General features: G+C 36.8%; 1 protein-coding gene across 2 annotated transcripts in view; it reads right to left on the bottom strand.

The window, feature by feature from the left end:
• Positions 1–10,863: 10,863 nt before the first annotated feature.
• The window catches only part of LOC108297307 (zinc finger protein 595), a 39,862-nt gene continuing 30,105 nt past the window's right edge, over positions 10,864–20,620 (bottom strand). The window contains exons 4-5 of one of the 2 annotated variants that reach the window (XM_017520019.2): positions 19,856–19,919; positions 10,864–12,662 (exon numbers count right to left, since the gene is read on the bottom strand). In XM_017520019.2, the coding sequence (XP_017375508.1) occupies positions 10,945–12,662; positions 19,856–19,919 (1,782 nt within the window). In that variant the 3' untranslated portion in view covers positions 10,864–10,944. The remainder of the gene's footprint in view (positions 12,663–19,855; positions 19,920–20,620) is intronic. The other variant, XM_017520017.2, reaches the window with a different exon arrangement.

Here is a 20,620-nt window from a genome sequence, read left to right on the forward strand (position 1 = left end):
TGTTATTTCAATGCTTGATTTACAGAAAAAACATATAATATCCTTTCTAATTTAATGTTCACACAATATTTCTTTGGCAAGATTAATTTTATAGAAACTTTTTATAATTTGTTTAGATTTTTAGCTTTATCTTATCTAATTCAAAACAGTCCTTTAACCGTAAACAAAAATGTGTATTTTGACATCTGCTTTTTTACCAATAATTGCTACGTCTGTTTTTATTTCTCAATGATTAAAGTCACGTGAACTTAAATGTACCACAGCTTTTGCCTTCCTTTCAAAAAGTATTTGATCCAAGAACTCATTTTTCTTTAGGTCAATTAGAGCTTTATAAAAATAGACATTATACACACACAGCACACATATAACTACACAAGTAGGCAAAAAAGAATCCAGTAGCTATAAGATTTTTTGTTTGCCAATCTCCTAATTAGATTATTGGCCTCTCATGCATGTATTGGGTGGAAAGACAGAATCAAGAGAAAGAATTCAGGCAATTGAGAAAAATCCTTTTTTTTTTTCAGCAAAACAAGGTCCAAGGGGGAAAAAAAAAACCAAACCATAAAGGCCTTTAAATATACCTATAACTTGGACATCCACTTTTAATTAAGCTGAGTGCTCTTTAAGAAAGTTCTTTTAAATTCCCCATTACCTGCTTTAGCTGTCCCAAGCAGCCAGTATTTCTGGCTTTCAGACTTTCTTAAAAGTAACTGTACAGGTGAAACCAACAAGCACCAATTAAGGTTATGATTTAACTGTGAGTGTCTGAGGTATTTTCAAAGGGGGTAAGCAGTTCTTACAAAACCTAAACCTTTAAAGGCAACTGAGAAAAGGGTTTAAGATAAAAGTTAGGACTTGTTCATAAAGGGAAGATAGTCACCAAATGGCAAAAGTCACATAGATATCAACCCTGAAGTACTCATTTTCTAAGCCAGAATTGAACCCAGGCTTCAGAGGCTAAAGCGAAACACTGCCATGTGATTACAGCTCATGCCTTCAAGGACATAAAACAAAATGGAGGCCTGCAGCAAAGATTACTACTAACCAAACAGGAAGACATACAAAACACACCAGATTGTCTACAGCTTAAGATCTTCACTTTTTTTTAACAATTAAAATTTTACAGAGAACATACACAGTGATAGTTGGGGTCCCAGCCTAGCAAAATGTTCCCTATAAGGGGAAAAGAAAACCCTTCTCACTTAGAAGTTAACTGCTGACAGAGTAAGAAAATGAATACAAAAGGCTTAAGTGTAGGACAGGGAAGAAACCTTTTATTCTTATGTAAATGTGTTATTTTCTCCTGGCTTGGTCAGAGCTGGAGTCCTTGGTCAGAGGAGGGGAAGAAACTGTGGGTAAGTTATCTAACTCATTACCCAAGCCATTCTTTCTGGGCCTACCCCAGAGGGTGCAGGGGAGCCACCATTCACTGGTCCATCTCAAGTGCACCTGCGACTGTTGGGGTGGGGTGGTGTGTAGTTTCCTCTATTCTCAGAAGTACAGGACGAAAAGGCTTAGAAGCAACAGGGGAAAATATTTTTGGTTTGCATCTTACCCTTCCTCGAGGCCCATGTCTAGGCATCAAATTTTTTAGAATTTTCTCCTTAGCTCAACAAAAAACTGAGATTTTATCACACCAAGGAAAGATTAGGCTTGCAGATACCCTGAAGGGTGAGGAGCAGAATTTATTGGGTAAAAAGGGGTAAAGAAAAACTCAGCAAAGTGAGAGGGAATCTTGAACACCCCGCCACCACACAGTAGATCTGGCTCCTAAAAAGGCCAGGTTCCTCACCCCTGCACAAAGTGTGAATTTTCCGTTGGCTCCATTCCATTCTCCCAGTGCATTGGTGAGTTCACAGTTCATTGTGGGCTTGTGCATACAAGACCTTGGGCAGTTTCCCTCATCTACTCCTGCATCTATCAACAGTACAGCTGCTCTACCAAAACACAGCTAGACTCTTTCCTCCAAACCAGGGTCCCCAGCCACCTCCTACAGATGCATTCAGGCAGATAACAGGTCAGTATCTCCCTAGGATGGAGATCTGAGAGGAAGGGGCAGGCTGCCATCTTTGCTGGTTTTCAGGCTTCCCTTTTGATACTTCCAGGTACTGGAAAATCCAAGGTGACTAGGGTCTGGAGTGGAGCCCCAGCAAACCACAGCAGCCCTACAGAATTGTGGCCAGATTGTTAAAAACAGAAACAATAAAACCATGACAACAACATCCAAATGTCAGCAACCTCAAAGATAAAAGACAGATTGAAAGATAAAAGTCATAATTGAATTCCCCAAAGTTAGGCTTTTTGTCCACACAGACAACCACAATTCTGTCTGACCAGAGCAAAATTGCTTGAGATTGTCATTGAACCTGGCCAAGAGTTCTTCTTATATATGGAACCCCTGGCTCCTTTCTAGAGAAATTCTCTTCTTGGCCAGGATCCCTGTTCAGAATGCTAAAAATGATTCCTGTCCCAACCTCATGTAACAATTGATCCTTCTGCCCAGACTGCTTCAGAAATAAAGCAACCATGACTAGAAAATGCTTTTTAGTCTTTGGATCTGGGCTATAACAGCAAAGTAAAATATTGTTAGAGATCTGGTGATACAGTCTGGCTCTGTGTCCCCAGCCAAATCTTATTTTCAATTATAATTCAAATTGTAATCCCCACATTTTGGGGCAGGGATATTATAGGTGATTAGATCATGTGGGTATTTCCCTATGCTTTTCTTGTGATAGTGAGTTCTCATGAGATCTGCTGGTTTTATAACAGGCTTTTCTTCCCTTTGCTTGGCACTTCTCTCCCCTGCCACCATGTGAAGAAGGATGTGTTTGCTTCCCCTTCCACCATTATTGTAAGGTTACTGAGGCTTTCTCAGCCATGCAGAACTATGAGTCAATTAAACCCCTTTTCTTCCAAATTACAGTCTCAGGCTTATTTCTTCAAAGCAGCATGAAAATGAACTGATAAGGTAAACTGGTACTGAGGCAGTGGGATGCTGCTATAAGGATACCCAAAAATGTGGAAGTGGCTTTGGAACTGGGTAACAGTTAGAGGCTGGAACAGTTTGGAGGCCTCAGAAGGAAAGATGTGGGAAAGTTTGTCCTTCCTAGAGACTTGTTGAATGGCTTTGACCAAAATACTGATAGTGATATGGACAATTAAGTCTAGACTGAGGTGGTCTCACATGGAGGTGAGGAACTTGTTGAGAACTGGAATAACGGTGACCCTTGCTGTGCTTTAGCAAAGAAATTGGTGGCATTTTGCTCCTTTCTTAGAGCTCTGTGGAAGGTTGAAGATGAGATAATTTATGGTATCTGGCAAGAAGAAATTAAGAAGCAAAACATTTAAAAGTTGACAGAGCACAAAAGTTTAGACAATTCGCAGCCTGATGATGTGGTAGAAAATAAAAACCCATTTTCTGGGAAGAAATTGAAGCTGGCTGCAGAAATTAACATGGGTAATGAGGAGTAAATGTTCATCACCAAGACAATGGGGAATTGCCTTCAGGGCACGTTAGAGACCTTTGTGGCATCCCATCCTCAGCCCTGGAGGCACAGAAGGCAAAAAGGATTTCATTGGGTAGGCCCAGGAATCCCTGCTGTGTGCAGTCTCAAGACTTGGTTCCCTGGATTCCAGCCACTCCAGCCATGGGCAAACACAAAGTACAGCTTGAACCATTTATTCAGAAAATGTTAAGCTCCAAGTGTTGGCATTTCCCACATGGTGTTGGTTCTGTAGGCATGCAGAATTGAGGTTTGGAAGCCTCAGTTTAGATTTTGGAGGATGTATGGAAATACTTGCATGTCCAGGCAGAAGGTTGCTGCAGAGGCAGAGCCCTCTGAGAATCTCTGCTAGGGCAGTGCAAAAGAAAAATGTGGAGTTGAAGTTCCCACACAGAGTCCCCACTGGGGCAATGCCTACTAAAGCTGTGAGAAGAGGGCCAAGTCCTCCAGATCCCAGAATGGTAGATCTACCATCAGCTTGCATTGTGTGCCTGGAAAAGCCACAGATGCTCAACACTAGACTGTGAAATAGCTGAGGGAGACCACCCTGCAAAGCCACAGAGGTGAAGCTGCCCAAGGCTGTGAAAGCCCTGCTTGCTTCAGTATGAATCAAATGTGAGACATACAAAGATCATTTTGGAACTTCAATGTTTAATGACTGACCTATTGTTTCTTGGACTTTGGTGGGGCCTGTAGCCCCTTTGTTTTGGCCAATTTCTCCCATTTAAAATGGGTATATTTACCTAATGCCTGTTCCCCCCATTATATCTTGCAAGTAGCTAACTTGCTTTTGATTTCACAGGCACATAGGATAAAGCGACTTGCCTTGTCTCAGATGAGACTATGGACTTGGACTTTTTGGGTTAATGCTGAAGTAAGACTGGGGAACTGTTGGGAAGGCATAATTGTGTTTTGGAATGTGAGAAACACATAATTTAGGAGGGACCAAAGGTGGAATAATATGGTCTGGCTTTGTTTCTACTCAAATTTCATCTTGAATTGTAATCCTCGTTGGGGAGGGACCTCACGGGTGCTTATTAGATCAAGGGGGGCAGTTCCCCCATGCTGTTCTTCTGATAGCGAGTGGGTTCTCACAAGAGCTGACGGTTTTGTAAAAGGCTTTTTCTTCTTTTACTCAACACTTTTCTCTCCTATTGCCATGTGAAGATTGTGCTTGCTTACCCTTGTGCTATGAATGCAAGTTTCCTGAAGCATCCTGAGCCATGCAGAACTATGGGTCAATTAAACCTCTTTCCTTTATAAATTACCCATTCTCAGGCATTTCTTCATAGCAGTGTAAAAACAAACTTGTATATCTGCAATTAGTTTCAGCTGACAAAAAAGTGAGGTTAACTTAGGGAAAGAATAAAGATAGAAAATGTAAATAGAAAATGTTCAGGAGTTATTTGCAGTCTCTGGTTCAGAAGGAGCTGTTGTTTGGGCCTTGTATAACAAAACAGTGATTACACTGCCCAGATGCTTTCTTGGTTCTAATTTCTACCTCTTTTAAAATTGCATTTATTTTTCTTTTTTGCTTCCTTTTTCCTCTCTCCTTTTATTTTACATTGTTTCCTTTGCTCTCTCTTCTCTTTTGTTCCCTTTTTATTTTATATGGATATACAAATATAGGCAAGGATAAAATATATATAATGTTTTGTTTGGATTAAATGACACAATGCAAAAAAAAGTTCAATAAAGGAAATTAAAATAACCTACAATTCTACCATAGATAATTTACCTTCCTTAGCTTCCAACTTTCTGGGTCTTTGTATGTGAGATTGGGCCAAAAGTAGACAATTGTGTTCAACTTGTGAAATGTGTTTTTATTGCTCTACCAAGTTGACAATGATACATCTAAGAAGATAAACCAGCTGAGGATCAAGTGGTCAGCCAGTCTTCCATAGCTAGAGTTGTGCAGGAGGCCAGAGACAGGCCAGGAAAACACTTTGACAGTCAATCCACACACAAACACAGACACAAATGCATGTTTCTCAGTCAGGATATAATATTGTTAAGCTGTCAATACTTCCAAGTATTGCACAAATTCGATGTCATCGTATTAAAATTCCAATGTTACTTATTTTTCAGATATATTTTATATAATTCTAAAATTCACGTGTAATCTCAAGGGACCATGAATAGCCAACGCAGCTTTAGGAAAAAACAAAGAGGTACCATATCTCATGATGTCAAAGCAGATTCCAAAGCTACAAAAATAAAACCAATGTGGTAATGGCATAAAGACAAAGAAATACCTAACAGAACAGAATAAAGAACCCAGAAGTAAACCTGTGCAAATATTAACAAATAATCTTTTACTAGGTTACCATGACCAAACAGTGAAGAAAAGGTCAGACTCCTCAACAAATGGTGTGAGAAAGGGCTAAATGAAAGATAATGAACTTGGACCACTTGCTTCGATAACATGCAAACAAAATATTTTATATAAACAATACTTAAAGGTAAGATATATACCTCTGGAACCTTTAGAAGAAAACATAGGGAGAAGCCTAAAAACATTGGTTTTGGCAGTTTTTTTAAAATATCACATTAAAAGCAGAAGCAACAAGAGAATTAGAAAAGGTACTATATCAATAAACTTTAAAAACCTGCACATCAGCACATCAAGGGAAACATTAAGTGGAGTACAAATGTCATCCAGCCTTTGACTTCTGAAACATAACTATCACCAAAAGTGAGTAACTTAATTTAAAAAAATGGACTGTCTTCCAAGACATTTCCCAAAAGAAGCTATGCAAAAACAAGAGGAATCTGAAAACACAATCAAAATCACTTCTGAGAAGAATGCAAAGCAAAATCTCAATGAGCTCTTACCTCTCACCCATTAGCGTGGCCACTATTCAACAAATAAAAAGTAATCAATGTTGTCAAGTATATAGAGCATTTGGAACCTCCATGCACTGTTGGGGAAAAAGAATAATGCAGCCCTCAAGAGAGTAGGATGGAGGTTTTACAAAATATTAAAAATGAAATGTGGCTCATGCCTGTAATTTCAACATTTTGGGAGGCTAAGGTGGGAGAATTACTTGAGCTCAGAAGTTTATTTTCAGCTTGGGAAATATAATGAGACCCTACCTCTACAAAGAATACAAAAATTAGCCAGATGTGTGGCATGTGCTTGTAGTCCCAGCTACTTAGGTGACTGAGGTGGAAGGATTGAGCCTGGAATGTTAAGGCTGCAGTGAGCCATTATTACACCACTGCACTTTAGGCTGGGTGACAAAGTGAAACCCAATCTAAAAAAAAAGGAAAAGAAAAAAGAAATTATATACAATCCAAAGAAAGAAAGAAAGAAATTATCATACAATCCAAAAGAAAGAAGAAATGATTATACAATTCAAGAAAAAAAGATAAAAGAAATTATTATACAATCCATCAATCTCACTTCTGGGAATCTATGTATGCAAAGCAGGACCTGGAATAGACAATTGCACACACTTTTTTTTTTAGATGAAGTTTCGCTCTTGTTGCCCAGGCTGGAGTGCAATGACGTGATCTCAGTTCACCACAACCTCTGCCTCCCAAGTTCAAGTGATTTTCCTACCTCAGCCTCCTGAGTAGCTGGGATTACAGGTATGTGCCACCACGCCCGGTTAATTTTGTATTTTTAATAGAGGTGGGATTTATCTGTGTTGGTCAGTCTGGTATTGAACTCCCAACCCCAAGTGATCCACCTGCCTCGACCTCCCAAAGTGCTGGGACTATAGGCATAGGCCACTGTGCCTGGCCTGTACCCGTTTTTAAGAGCATCCCTCCCCCGCCCATAAAAAAGGTGAAGGCTACTTAAGGTTTCTTGATAAATGGTTAACATATGGCATATGCATGCAATGGAATATGGCTGTACCTTCAGAAAGCAAATCATGCACATGCTACAACAAGCATAAAACTTTAAGACATCAATGTTCAGTGGAATATATCAAAAACATAGTGACAAAGTGTATGTAATTCCTTTTATATGAGCTAGCTCAAGTAAAATGATTTTTAAAACAGATTCAGAATTATAAAGTGCTCCTGCACAGATGGAATAAAAAGGTGTGAATGCTGGGAGCAAAGTCATCTGCCACCTGGAGCAGGCACCAGGGGACTGCAGGCACAGATTGTAACAATGGTAGCAGCAACGGCCCTGATGAGAGTGGTGGTGGCCTGAGGGGTACTTTGGGCATGTACCAGTGTGCCAGAGGCTGGGACCCACACTGGGGCCTGGGGTTGCCCTCCAAAACTCCAGAACCAGCTCCTGGTATTTCACTTCGTGTTCCACGAATGCCCTGTGGACAATAAATGACTTATCTCAATTTAGTGATCTAAATATTGCATTGACAAGCTATAAATAACCTCAAACACTCGAGTTAAAAACAATTTACCACATTAAAAGATTTCAAACTTCTAATCAGAACGCAGAAAGTCTGTATGAAATTACACGGCATAAAGAGAACAGTGACGAAACTGTAGCCATAAAACAAAACAGGGCTGTGAGGCATATATACCTAGGAGTAAATACATCACAAAAAGATAATTAGAAAAGCAGAAATTCTCTTTAAGTTCACAGTCAGTTAGTTTTGCAGCCTGGGAACAGATCTCTCCACATGCAGACTGCCATTTCTTCACCATAGATATTTTCAATCTCTTATTTGGAGCTACGAACTCCAGAAAGAATACTTGTGGCTAATTACGGAGCATCTATTACACACCCAGTACTTATGTTTACGATAATTACATATCAAAACATCCTATGAATTACAAAGTTTTCCCAGTACTTACCTGAACAATTGGCACGATAAACTCATTTATGTCATTTTTAAAAAGTGAAAGGATAACTAATCAGTTCATATACAATAATTCAATTAAAGCAATAAAATGAAATGCTCTAAAACTTAATACAAGAAATGTGAATTTCCATTTAAAAATTTTGTGTGCACTACTAAATTTTATAAAAAAATATTATAATTTCTGACCAGCTCACATAATAAATACTTCATGAAGTAAAAACAAACAAAAAAATGTAAGAAACAAGCAAATTATAGCTTTAGAATGAGTAACAGACACATAAATAGAATTTGCTTGAGGGAGTCTCAACAATGATCATTAAATATTACAGTAATTAAGAAAATATAGATTTGATTTCAGAATGCTTTAGGTTTCTAGATTTCCAGCAAATTATCCACCTTACTAAAATAATCTTCTTTGTTCCAGTATTGCTATTTTCTTTGGAAAAAAGAAAACTCACACAGACACAACTGCTTGCTCCGTAATTTTCTTACATCTAAGTTTTATCATTAGAGTAATACATTTACATATTTAACTCCATGTAAATTAAGTATCTATTTGTTTGCAGGAAGAGATGTTACATGTTCAAAGAAGAACATGGTCCTTTTTTTTTGAGATGGAGCCTTGCTCTGTCGCCAGGCTGGAGTGCAGTGGTGTGATCTCAGCTCCCTGCAATCTCTGCCTCCTGGGTTCAAGTAATTCCTCTGCCTCTGCCTCCTGAGTAGCTGGGACTACAGGCCCATGAGCCACAGAACATTTTTTAAAAGCATTCATGACACAGAAATCTGTGAATTACAATTATGCTCTGATATAATCATAAAATAAGCAAAAAAATAATTATAAAGTTAAAAATAATTAAAATGGCTGGGTGCAGTGGTGTGATCTTGGCTCCCTGCAATCTCTGCCTCCTGGGTTCAAGCAATTCCTCTACCTCAGCCTCCCGAGTAGCAGGACTACAGGCCCATGAGCCATGGAACATTTTTTTTTAAAGCATTCATGACACAGAAATGTGAGAATTACAATTACAGGTATTGATCGACTTACGACCTATGCAACTTACGACCATTCGACTTTACAAACACAATCGCTAGCCATGACTGCTCCACGTGTGGCAGCGCACACGTTGCCCAGCTGGGCATACGACAGTGCAGACCAGCTTCTGGCAGCACTACCATCTCCGCGTGCACCATTTCAACTGTTATCCCAGACTCGGTACAGCAATTTGTGTTTTGTGTCTTGGATATTTTTCATCAAACCCCTCCCAATAAACTTCTTATACATTTCGAAGCAATGGACCCAAACATCGAACAATTTGCAAGGATTGAACGGATGGCGCACGACGTGTTTCGGCCATATTGTGAAATTTATGAAGAAAAAAAGAAAAATACCATTCAGACAAAGCTCACCATGTTTATGAAAAAACCAACTCCAGTAACCCCAACTGCTGCTTGAGGTGACCACATCAACGATCCTCAGCCAAGCACCAGCGGCCAATAAAATGTTTTGTACATTATATTTTGATATGTTTTGCAATTGAGAAAATGTTTCCTATGGTATTTTTTACACCTGTATTTTGTAATTTTGTATGTTTTGCAAATATTAAACCAGTTGTACTGGTAATGTAGTGTTTTACTTAAACCTGACGAATGTAAAAATAAAAAACAAAATGGTGTAGAGATGATACAAATGGCATAAAATGAACAAAGAAAATTATGATATATAACAATAATGAAAGAAAATTATGATAAAATATGACAAAGATTTTTATTTTATTTTATTTTTTATTTTTATTTTTGTATTTCTAGTAGAGACAGTGTTTCACCATGTTGACCAGGATGGTCTCGATCTCTTGACCTCGTGATTCACCCGCCTCGGCCTCCCAAAGTGCTGGGATTACAGGCTTGAGCCACCGCGCCCGGCCGACAAAGATTTTTATAACATCATTTCACAGTACTGTACATATAGCCTACTCAACTTACGACCAAATTGTGTTATGACCGGTCTACCGGAACCAATTGTGGTTGTAAGTCGAGCACTAGCTGTATACTCTGATATACTATAATCATAAAATAACAAGCAAAAAAATAATTATAAAGTTAAAAGTAAAGTGGCTGGGTGCAGTGGCTCATGCCTGTAATCCCAGCATTTTGTTGGCGAATATGGGTGGATAACAAGGTCAGGAGATTGAGACTAGTCTGGCCAGCATGATGAAACCCCATCTTTACTAAAAATGCAAAAAATTAGCTGGGCGTCCCAGCTACTCAGGAGGCTGGGGCAGGAGAATTGCTTGAACCCGGCAGGTGGAGATTGCAAGGAGCCCAGGTTGTGCCATTGCACTCCAGCCTGAATGACAGAGCGAGACTCCATCTCAAAATAAATAAATTGTATAACTGGAATGTGTGTAATACAAATAAATGCTTGTGATGAATAACTCATTTACTCTGATGTGATAATTACATGTGGTATGCCCCATCAAAACAACCCATATATACCATAAATATATATACATACTATGTACCTACAAAAATTTTTAAAAATAATTTTATCTAAAACAAAAAAGAATACAAATTAATCATATGGGAACAATATTCTTGAATTTATTTGTTTAAAGACACTGGAAGAAAAAATTACTTAGCAATGTCATTCAACTATGTTATCAAATATGTTCCTTGACAGTATGAATTCGCTTATGTACAGTAAGGGTTGAGGGCCGAGAAAAAGCTCTGTCACATTCTTCACATTTGTAGAATTTCTCTCCAGTGTGAATTATCTTATGTTTAGTAAGGGATGAGGACCAATTGAAGGCTTTGCCACATTCTTCACATGTGAAGGGTTTCTCTCCAGTATGAATTCTCTTATGTTTATTAAGGGTTGAGGATAAGTTATAGGCTTTGCCACATTCTTTACATTTGTAGGGTTTCTCTCCAGAATGAATTTTCTTATGTTCATTCAGGGCTGTGGACCGAGTAAAGGCTTTGCCACATTCTTCACACTTGTAAAGTTTTTGTTCAGAATGAATGCTCCTGTGTATAATAAGGCCTGAGGATTGGTTAAAAGCTTTGCCACATTCTTTACATTTGTAGGGTTTCTCTCCAGTATGAATTTTCTTATGTTCATTCAGGCTTGTGGACCATATAAAGGCTTTGCCACATTCTTTACATCTGTAGGGTTTCTCTCCAGTATGAATTTTCTTATGTTCATTCAGAGTTGTGGACCGTGTAAAGGCTTTGCCACATTCCTCACATTTGTAAGGTTTTTGCCCAGAATGAATTCTCTTGTGTAATATAAGAGTGGAGGATTGGTTAAAAGCTTTGCCACATTCTTCACATCTGTAGGGTTTCTCTCCAGTGTGAATTCTCTTATGCTTAGCAAGATGTGAGGACCTATGAAAGGCTTTGCCACATTCTTCACATGTGTAGGGTTTCTCGCCAGTATGAATTCTCTTATGTTTATTAAGGGATGAGGACCAAGTAAAGGCTTTGCCACATTCTTCACATTTGTAAAGTTTTTGTTCAGAATGAATGCTTCTGTGTATAATAAGACTTGAGGATTGGTTAAAAGCTTTGCCACATTTTTCACATGTGTAGGGTTTTTCTCCAGTATGAATATTTTTATGTTCATTCAGGCTTCTGGACTGTCTAAAGGCCTTGCCACATTCTTTACATTTGTAGGGTTTCTCTCCAGTATGAATATTCTTATGTTCATTCAGGCTTGTGGACCATCTAAAGGTTTTGCCACATTCTTTACATTTGTAGGGTTTCTCTCCAGTATGAATTTTCTTATGTTCATTCAGCGTTGTGGACCGTGTAAAGGCTTTGCCACATTCTTCACATTTGTAGGGTTTCTCTCCAGTATGAATTTTCTTATGTTCATTCAGCACTGTGGACCGTCTAAAGGCTTTGCCACATTCTTCACACGTGTAGGGTTTCCCTCCAGTATGAACTCTCTTATGTTTAGTAAGGGATGTGGAACTATTAAAGGCTTTGCCACATTTTTCACATTTGCAGGGTTCCTCTCCAGCATGAATTCCTGTATGTTGAGTTAGGTGTGACACGTAAAATGATCTGCCACATTCTGTACATGTAAAGGGTTTCTCTCCAGTGTGTTTTGTCTGTTTGTTTGAATTTGAAAATTTACTAAAAACTTCAACACATGCATTACACTGAAATATTTTGCTCTGGGAAATTGACAAGCATTGGTAAAGTCCATTATAAACTCCTCTCTGCACGTTACACTTATTCACACCTTTATAGTCTTTTCTTAATCGTAAATTCTCATGTCCACATTTCTCACATCTTCTCAGTATACGTTTATGGAAAGAATCTTCTGTCCCCTGAACTGGTGAAAGGTCTTGGGTGAAAGGAGAACACGTAGCTGAAATAAATAAAAATAAATTATCCCACTTACTAGATTCATATGAATATACTTTATGAATCTAATATATAAAACGTATACAAACTACATTAGTAAGCTAGCATAACAAAGTATCACAGGTTATAATTTCTTCACAGACATATAATTGTAACAAAAATATACTGACCAAAATGCCTTGTTGCAAAATTTTTAAATGAGTTAATTCTATGGAATGCCTCCGGTAAGCACAATGCCAAGAACCACATGAACAGGAAGGAAAGTTTGTTACATTTACCCACCACAGCTCTTTCTCCTCCCCAATATAGCACAATGCCTACAGGAGTAAATTTTCAACTTCTGGCTTCTTATTTAGAAGAAATATACTGACACATATATCATTACTTCTTGTTTGTGGCGGTCTTTACAAAATCTGGTTTCTGTCTCCAGTAACAGAGACAGCTGACAGAAATGGTGGTATACTTTGGAAGAATAGCTTGGGTCTGTTAAGACCAAATGTTTCAGGAGCAGACTGCAGTATTAAGTACAGGGAATAGATAGAATAGTGATTAGAGACTGTTAAGAAGAAACATGATCAAACCCTTTAAACCGAACAATAAACCTAAAATTCCAGACAAGACACATCCTTAGATGTATGAGAGGCTCCCATTGTCTCCAGCAAAGACAATTGGATTCAGATTATGTCAGGACAAAGTAACATTGTAAATATTGTCACAGCTTTATGTTAATGTTCAAATAACAAGCAAATATTACAATATATACAAAGTATTAGGGCAACATGGCCTAATTAAAAAATTTAAAACTTTTCAGAAAACAACCATAAAAAATGAAGATGTACAAATTTTAAAAATTTAACCTGAATAATGCTCAGTGAGCTAAATGGGAACACATACAAGTAAATATAACAAGAAAAGTAAGACTATCAATGAAAACATAAAAAATATAAAAAACAAATTGTGGAGGTGAAAAATACAAAAATAATGACAGAAAATTTCAAAAGAGAAGGATGTAAAAAATGAAGCTCAACAAACTTCAACTAGGATACATACACAGATTTAAAAAAAGGTACACATATAAGCAAATTTTCAAAAGTCAAAGAAAGAGAATCTTAGGAGCTGCAAGATAAAAGTGATGTGTAATTTTAAGTGTGGTCTTAGATAGTCACTGAATCTGTCAACAATTTTTTTTTAGACAAGAGGGAATTATGATATAGTTAAAATGCTGAAAGACAGCTTCTAAGTGGGAATAATAAAACCAGCCAAACTGTTCTAAAAATGAAGAAAAAGTAGAGCACTTTCAAGAGAACCAAATATTGAAAAAGTGTATTAGCGTTAATACCTGCGTTACAAAAGAAATGCTGAAGAAAAGTATCTTCCACTGAAAACAGTATGATGCAAGAAAACATAATCATAAGAAAATACATAACTTTCTGATAAAGACATGCACATATACAAATGTAAGGTTCTGTACCATTATTATGATAGTGCAGAAAACATTTTAATTATTCTCTAAAATTTTAAAGAGCATAAAATGTTCATAAACTATTCACCATGATCTGTTAATACACAACATTAAAATATAATTAGTAAAATTAATAACAAAGTCAAGGGCAGATATAATGAGGAAGAATTTTCAAATGCAACTTAAGGTTATACTTTGAGAAATTTTATGTATTTTCCAAGATACCACAAAGTAAGTATCTGTATAGATACATAAAAAAATAAGAAGTAAAATTCTATCAATACAAAAATCAAAAGGACACAAAAGGCAGAAAAATAATAAGGGACAAAGATACGATAATCGAGTGAAACAATTAATAACATGAATAAGGCTTTCTATTTCAGCAAATTATTTAAATATTTACAAAGTAAACTTTACATTCGAAATACATGCACCAAATAATTTAAGAAATCAAAAAGCAAGATACAACTTGCTTTTCTACAAGAGTCACTTGAGATCTAATGATTAAAGGAGATTGAAAAAGGCAAGATGAAAGAAAAAAACTTGAGGCAAATAATAAAATAGAAGAGGTCAAAATCATATTACTCAAAGTACATCTTAAGTCAAAAACTGTCCTATTTCATAAAATATATTTTAACTAAAGGCTCATAAGTGACAAAGAAGAACATCAAACTATGATAAAAATGTTGACTTGGAATCCCTGAAAAATGTCTGTATATCCTATATTAGTGTGTGTGTGTGTGTGTCTCTCTCTCTTAGAGTTCCAAATATATAAAGCAAATACTGACAGAAGTAAAGCAGACATAGAGAGCAATATAATTATAGTAAGATGTTTTAATACCTCAATTTCTATAATGAATAATCAAAAAAGACAGAATATTCATAAGGGAATAGAAGACTTGAAGCAGTATAAAACAATTATACCGAACAGAATTGTAGAGAACACTCTTCAACAACAGCAGAGAATACATATCCTTCTGAATATGAATAGCTCAAACAATATTCTCCCTGAATGTGTTAGGCCACAAAAAAGTCTATTTTTCTTTCCTTCCCCTCACAAAAAAGTCTTAACAAATTTTTTAAAATCAAAAATTTACAAATTACACTTAATGATCAAACTGGAATGAGAATAGAAATTAATTAAAAAAAGAAAGCTTGGGCCAGGCATGCTGGCAGATGCCTGTAATCCCAGTACTTTGGGAGGCTGAGGCAGGCGGATCATCTGAGGTCAGGAGTTTGAGACCAGACTGACCAATATGGAGAAGCCCTGTCTCTAGTAAAAATACAAAATTAGCTGGGCGTGGTGGTACATGCCTGTAATCCCAGGTACTCGGGAGCCTGAGGCAGGAGAGTCACTTGAATCCGGGAGGCGGAAGTTGCAGTGAGCTGAGACTGCACCACTGCATGCCAGCCTGGACAATAAGCGCAAAACTCTGTCTCAAACAAACAAACAAACAAAAAGAAAACTGACCAGGTGCAGTGGCTCATGCCTGTAATCCCAGTACTTTGGGAGGCTGAGGCAGGCAGATCATCTGAGGTTGGGAGTTCAAGACCAGCCTGACCAACATGGAGAAACCCTGTCTCTACTAAAAATACAAAATTAGCTGGGCATGCCTATAATACCAGTTCCTAGGGAGGCTGTGACAGGAGAATCACTTGTCATATATGGCCTCGGGAGGTGGAGATTGTGGTTAGCTGAGATCCCGCCATTGCACTCCAGCTTGGCCAACAAGAGCAAAACTCTGTCTCAACAAAGAAAACTAAAAAATTGACATGTTTATAGAAACTAAACACCATACTCTTCAGCATGCTCTTATTCAAAGTTTCAAATAATTAATATTATGAAGATATCTAGACTGTTTGATGTAATCTGCATATTAAATGCAAACTGTCAAATTTTTAATTAAATTTTTACAGAAATAGAAATAGCAACCCCCAAATTATACAAAATTTCAAAGGACAGTGAAGCATCTACCAATCTTCAAAAAGAGAAACAATGTTGGTGGCACCACAGTTCATGATATCAAAACACATACAAAGCTAAAGAATTAAAAAAAAATTGGCATGGGTATACAGCTGAACAGCCAGATCAATATAAAATCCAGCAAAAATATACATTCTCACACATATGGTCACATGAAGAATAATTTGTACATTCATAATTATTGTAGCATTGTTACTGAAAGCAAATAAATGAAAGCCATGCAAATTTCTCTCACCACATAAACAGATAAAGATAATGAAATAATAAAAGATTACTCCAGTGTGTAAAAGCAAAAAATATTGTAACATGTATAATAAGGATAAATCTTGATGACATTGTGCAACATGAAGTCAACCACGAAGAGAGAGAAACTATATGAATCAACTCACATGAGATATCTAAAGCAGTTTGACTCTAAAATAGAGAACAGAATTGTTTTTGTAAAGGGCCAAAAAACAGAAAAGGTAGTTGTGTACCGGGTGTTAGCTTTGCAAGATAAACATATTCTAGAGATACAGTGAATAACAACATCAATATATGATTAAGCTGAATATTTAAAATTATTTAAGATTATAAAGTTTATGTGTTTTGATGACAATTAAAATATCTAAGGCTGGGTGCGGTGGCTCATGCCTGTAATCCCAGCACTTTGGGAGGCCAAGGTGGGCGGATCACAAGGTCAAGAGATTGAGACCATCTAGGCCAACATGGTGAAACCCCGTCTCTACTAAAAATACAAAAATTAGCCAGGGTGGTGACACACGCCTGTAGTCCCAGTTACTCAAGAGGTTGAGGCAGAAGAATCACTTGAACCTGGGAGGCAGAGGCTGCAGCGAGCCGAGATTGTGCCACTGTGCTCCGGCCTGGCGACCGAGCAAGAAAAAAAAAAAAAAAAAAAAAAAAAAAAAAAAAAAAAAAAAAAGAATAGCTAAAACAGATACAGTGGGAAGATGTAAAACCATAGATTTATAAATAAATGGCAGATAAAATTAGAAGAATTTCAATGGTGACTCACCTAGGCAGTGCAAAATCACCACTGTATTAAAAAAAAACCAGAACAAGTATACAACTCATAAACAATAAGGAACAATATGCATGCAGATAGTTTCTTATATTGGAAATAGACATATCACTGATCCATATTTGACTTGTGCTTCCACAAAGCGTACACAGTGAAATATTGTCATACACAATTTTAATATAAAATGAAAACATCCTTATCTTGTTCCATATCTCAGATAAAAAGTTTTCTGCTATTGCAGCCATAAAAAGGAAATGAGTTTATGTCTTTTGCAAGGACATGGATGAAGCCGGAAACCATTATTCTCAGCAAACTAACATAGGAACAGAAAACCAAACACCACATGTTCTCACTCATAAGTGGGAGTTGAACAATGAGAACACCTGGACATAGGGAGGGGAACATCACACACCAGGGCCTACTGGGGGTATGGGGGGGCAAGAGGAGGGAGAGCATTATGACAAATACCTAATGCATGCAGGGCTTAAAACCTAGATGATGGGTTGACAGGTGCAGCAAACCACTATGGCACGTGTATACTTATGCAACAAACCTGCACATTCTGCACATGTACCCCAGAACTTAAAGTAAAATGAAAAAATTGAAAAGTAAAGTTTTCTGCTCTTTTCTGTCCAGTATATTAGCCATCAATTTGTCATATACAGCCTTTATTGTGTTGCGGTATATACCATCTATACCTAATTTGTTGAGTTCTTAAAATCACAAAGACATGTTCAATTTTGCCCAATGCTGCTTCTGCATCCACAATAAAAAATAAAGATGTCTAGCAGCAAACTTAATTAAAAAGGTGAACACTCTCTATAATGAGACGTAAAAAACATTAGTAAGAAACTGAAAATGACATGAAAATCTAAAAAATATTTTTTTGCTCATGAACTGAAATAATGTTATAAGTGGCTACACTACCCAAGTTGTTCTACAGATTCAATGCAGCCTCTAGCAAAATACCAAAGAAATGACTGTTTTCAAAGAAATGAAAAAAACTAGCTTAAAATGTATAAGGAACAACCAAACACCCCCAGATAGCCAAAGTAATCATGAGCAAAAACAAACAAACATACAAAGCTGGAGGCACTGCACTACCTGACTCCAAAATATACCATAAAGCTATAATAAGCAAAACAGCATAATATTGGCATAAAAATAGAGATATCAAAGTATCCAGTGAGCCCAGCAATAAATTCACGAACCTAGAGCCAAGTGATTTTTAACAAAGATGTCCACAGAACACACATTTGGAAAAATAAAAACAAAAACAGTCTTTTCAATAAATGTTACTAGAAACACTAGTTAACCACATGATAATTAAAACAAACAAACAAACAAACAAAAACAATACTAGGCCCCCTACCTATTATGATATAAAAACTCAATCACAAAGATTTAAACGAGAAACTCAAACCTATAAAGCTATTTGAAGTATAGAGGAATGCTTTACCACAAATTACAGGGCAAAGAATCTTTAAGTCACACACAAACAAATTAAGCAAAAATATGCAAATGAGATTAGAATAAGCTAAAAGTGTTTTGCACAGCAAAGAAAACAGAGTGAAGAGATAATGTACAGAATGAAAGAATATATTTGCAAAATATACATGACAAGGTAAACTTACAATATAACCAACAACAAAAATAACGCTCAATTAAAAACATATGCAAGAGACTTTAAAAGATATTTTTCTAAAGAAGAAATACAAATGGCCAAAAGGTACATGCACAGCCGTTCAACATTACTAATTATCAAAGAAATGCAAATCAAAGCCACAATAATATACCACTTTACTCCAGTTAGAATGACTAATTAGACAAAAAAAAAATGTTAGTGAGAATGTACAGAAAAGTTAACACATGGTTGGTAAGACTGTGAGTTAGTAGGGCCATTATTAAAAAAAAAATGTATCACACGATAACATATATTTAAGCAATAAATGGATGGTAATTTACAACTGTTTCTTTGATTCCTCACCTACACAATAAAACAGTGATGACCACACACACACACAAATGTAAGTTCCTGTATCATGGTGGTTTTATTTTTAATTTTTTAATTAAACAGTGTTGCTGGAGCATATGTTAATTCTATTTTCTTTGTAGCTAAAGAAAATGAAAGAAGTATGTCAGATATCTAATTCCCATATTTTTTATAGCACTATTTACAATGGCCAAGATATGGAATCAATCCAAATGCTAATGTCCAAAACCAGATGAATTTTAAAAAGTACTATATATACACAAAAATATACTATTCAATGTACAAAAACGAATAAAAGTTTTCTATTTGCAAAAACATGAATGAATCTGGAGGCCATTACCTTAAATGAAATAAACCAGATACATCAAGAAAAACACCACATGATCTCACACGTGCGTGGAATCTAGTAAAAACATATATAATGAAGGAGGCCAGGAGTGGTGGCTCATGCCTGTAATCCCAGCACTTTGGGAGGCCAAGGCAGGCAGATCACAAGGTCAGGAGTTTGAGACCAGCCTGGTCAATATGGTGAAATCCCATCTCTACTAAAAAATACAAAAATTAGCCAGGCATGGTGGTGCGCACCTGTAGTCCCAGCTACTTGGGAGACTGAGGCAGGAGAATTGCTCGAAACCGGGAGGAGGAGGTTGCACTGAACCGAGATTGTACTGCACTCCAGCCTGGGCAACAGAGAGAGACTCTTGTCTCCAAAAACAAAACAAAACAAAAAACCCCACCATATTTGATGAAGGCTTCATGCAACCAGTCTTGGCAATCACTTTTTGGATACAACATCAAAGCCTCAGAAAACAAAAAATATGGACATATACATGATACTATCACTGTATTCAAAATACCCCAAGGATGTTTGAAGCAGGACTTTAAATGGATATTTACACATGTATATTCATTCATCATTATTTACAAAAGACAATTACTGGAAATAAAACAAATGTTCCTTTATCAGTATCAGATTTTAAAAATTGGCATATACATACAATGAAATATGATTTCATTTTAAAACAGAAAGATATTCTGACACATCTTATAAAACAAAGCCTGAGAACATTACCTTAAGTAAAATAAGAGAATCAAACAGACATTATATAATTACACTGAGAATTATAAAATTATAGAAACAGTAAGTAAAATGGTATTCCTCAGGAGCTGGAGAAAGAGAAAAAAAAGGTAGCTTATTGTTTTTAGGGTATTAAACTTTACTTATGTAAGGTAAAATCTAGAAATCCACTGCAAAATAAAGTAAATGTACTTAACACCATTAGACTGTATACTTGAAAATGTTGGCTGGGTGCGTTGGCTCACGCCTGTATAATCCCAGCACTTTGGGAGACTGAGGCAGGTGGATCACCTGAGGTTGGGAGTTCAAGACCAGCCTGACCAACATGGAGAAGCCCCATCTCCACTAAAAATAAAAACTTAGCCAGGTGTGTTGGTGCATGCCTGTAATCCTAGCTACTCGGGAAGCTGAGGTAGCAGAACCG

Source organism: Cebus imitator, unplaced genomic scaffold, assembly GCF_001604975.1.
Source record: "Cebus imitator isolate Cc_AM_T3 unplaced genomic scaffold, Cebus_imitator-1.0 Scaffold791, whole genome shotgun sequence".
NCBI classification, from domain to species: domain Eukaryota; kingdom Metazoa; phylum Chordata; class Mammalia; order Primates; family Cebidae; genus Cebus; species Cebus imitator.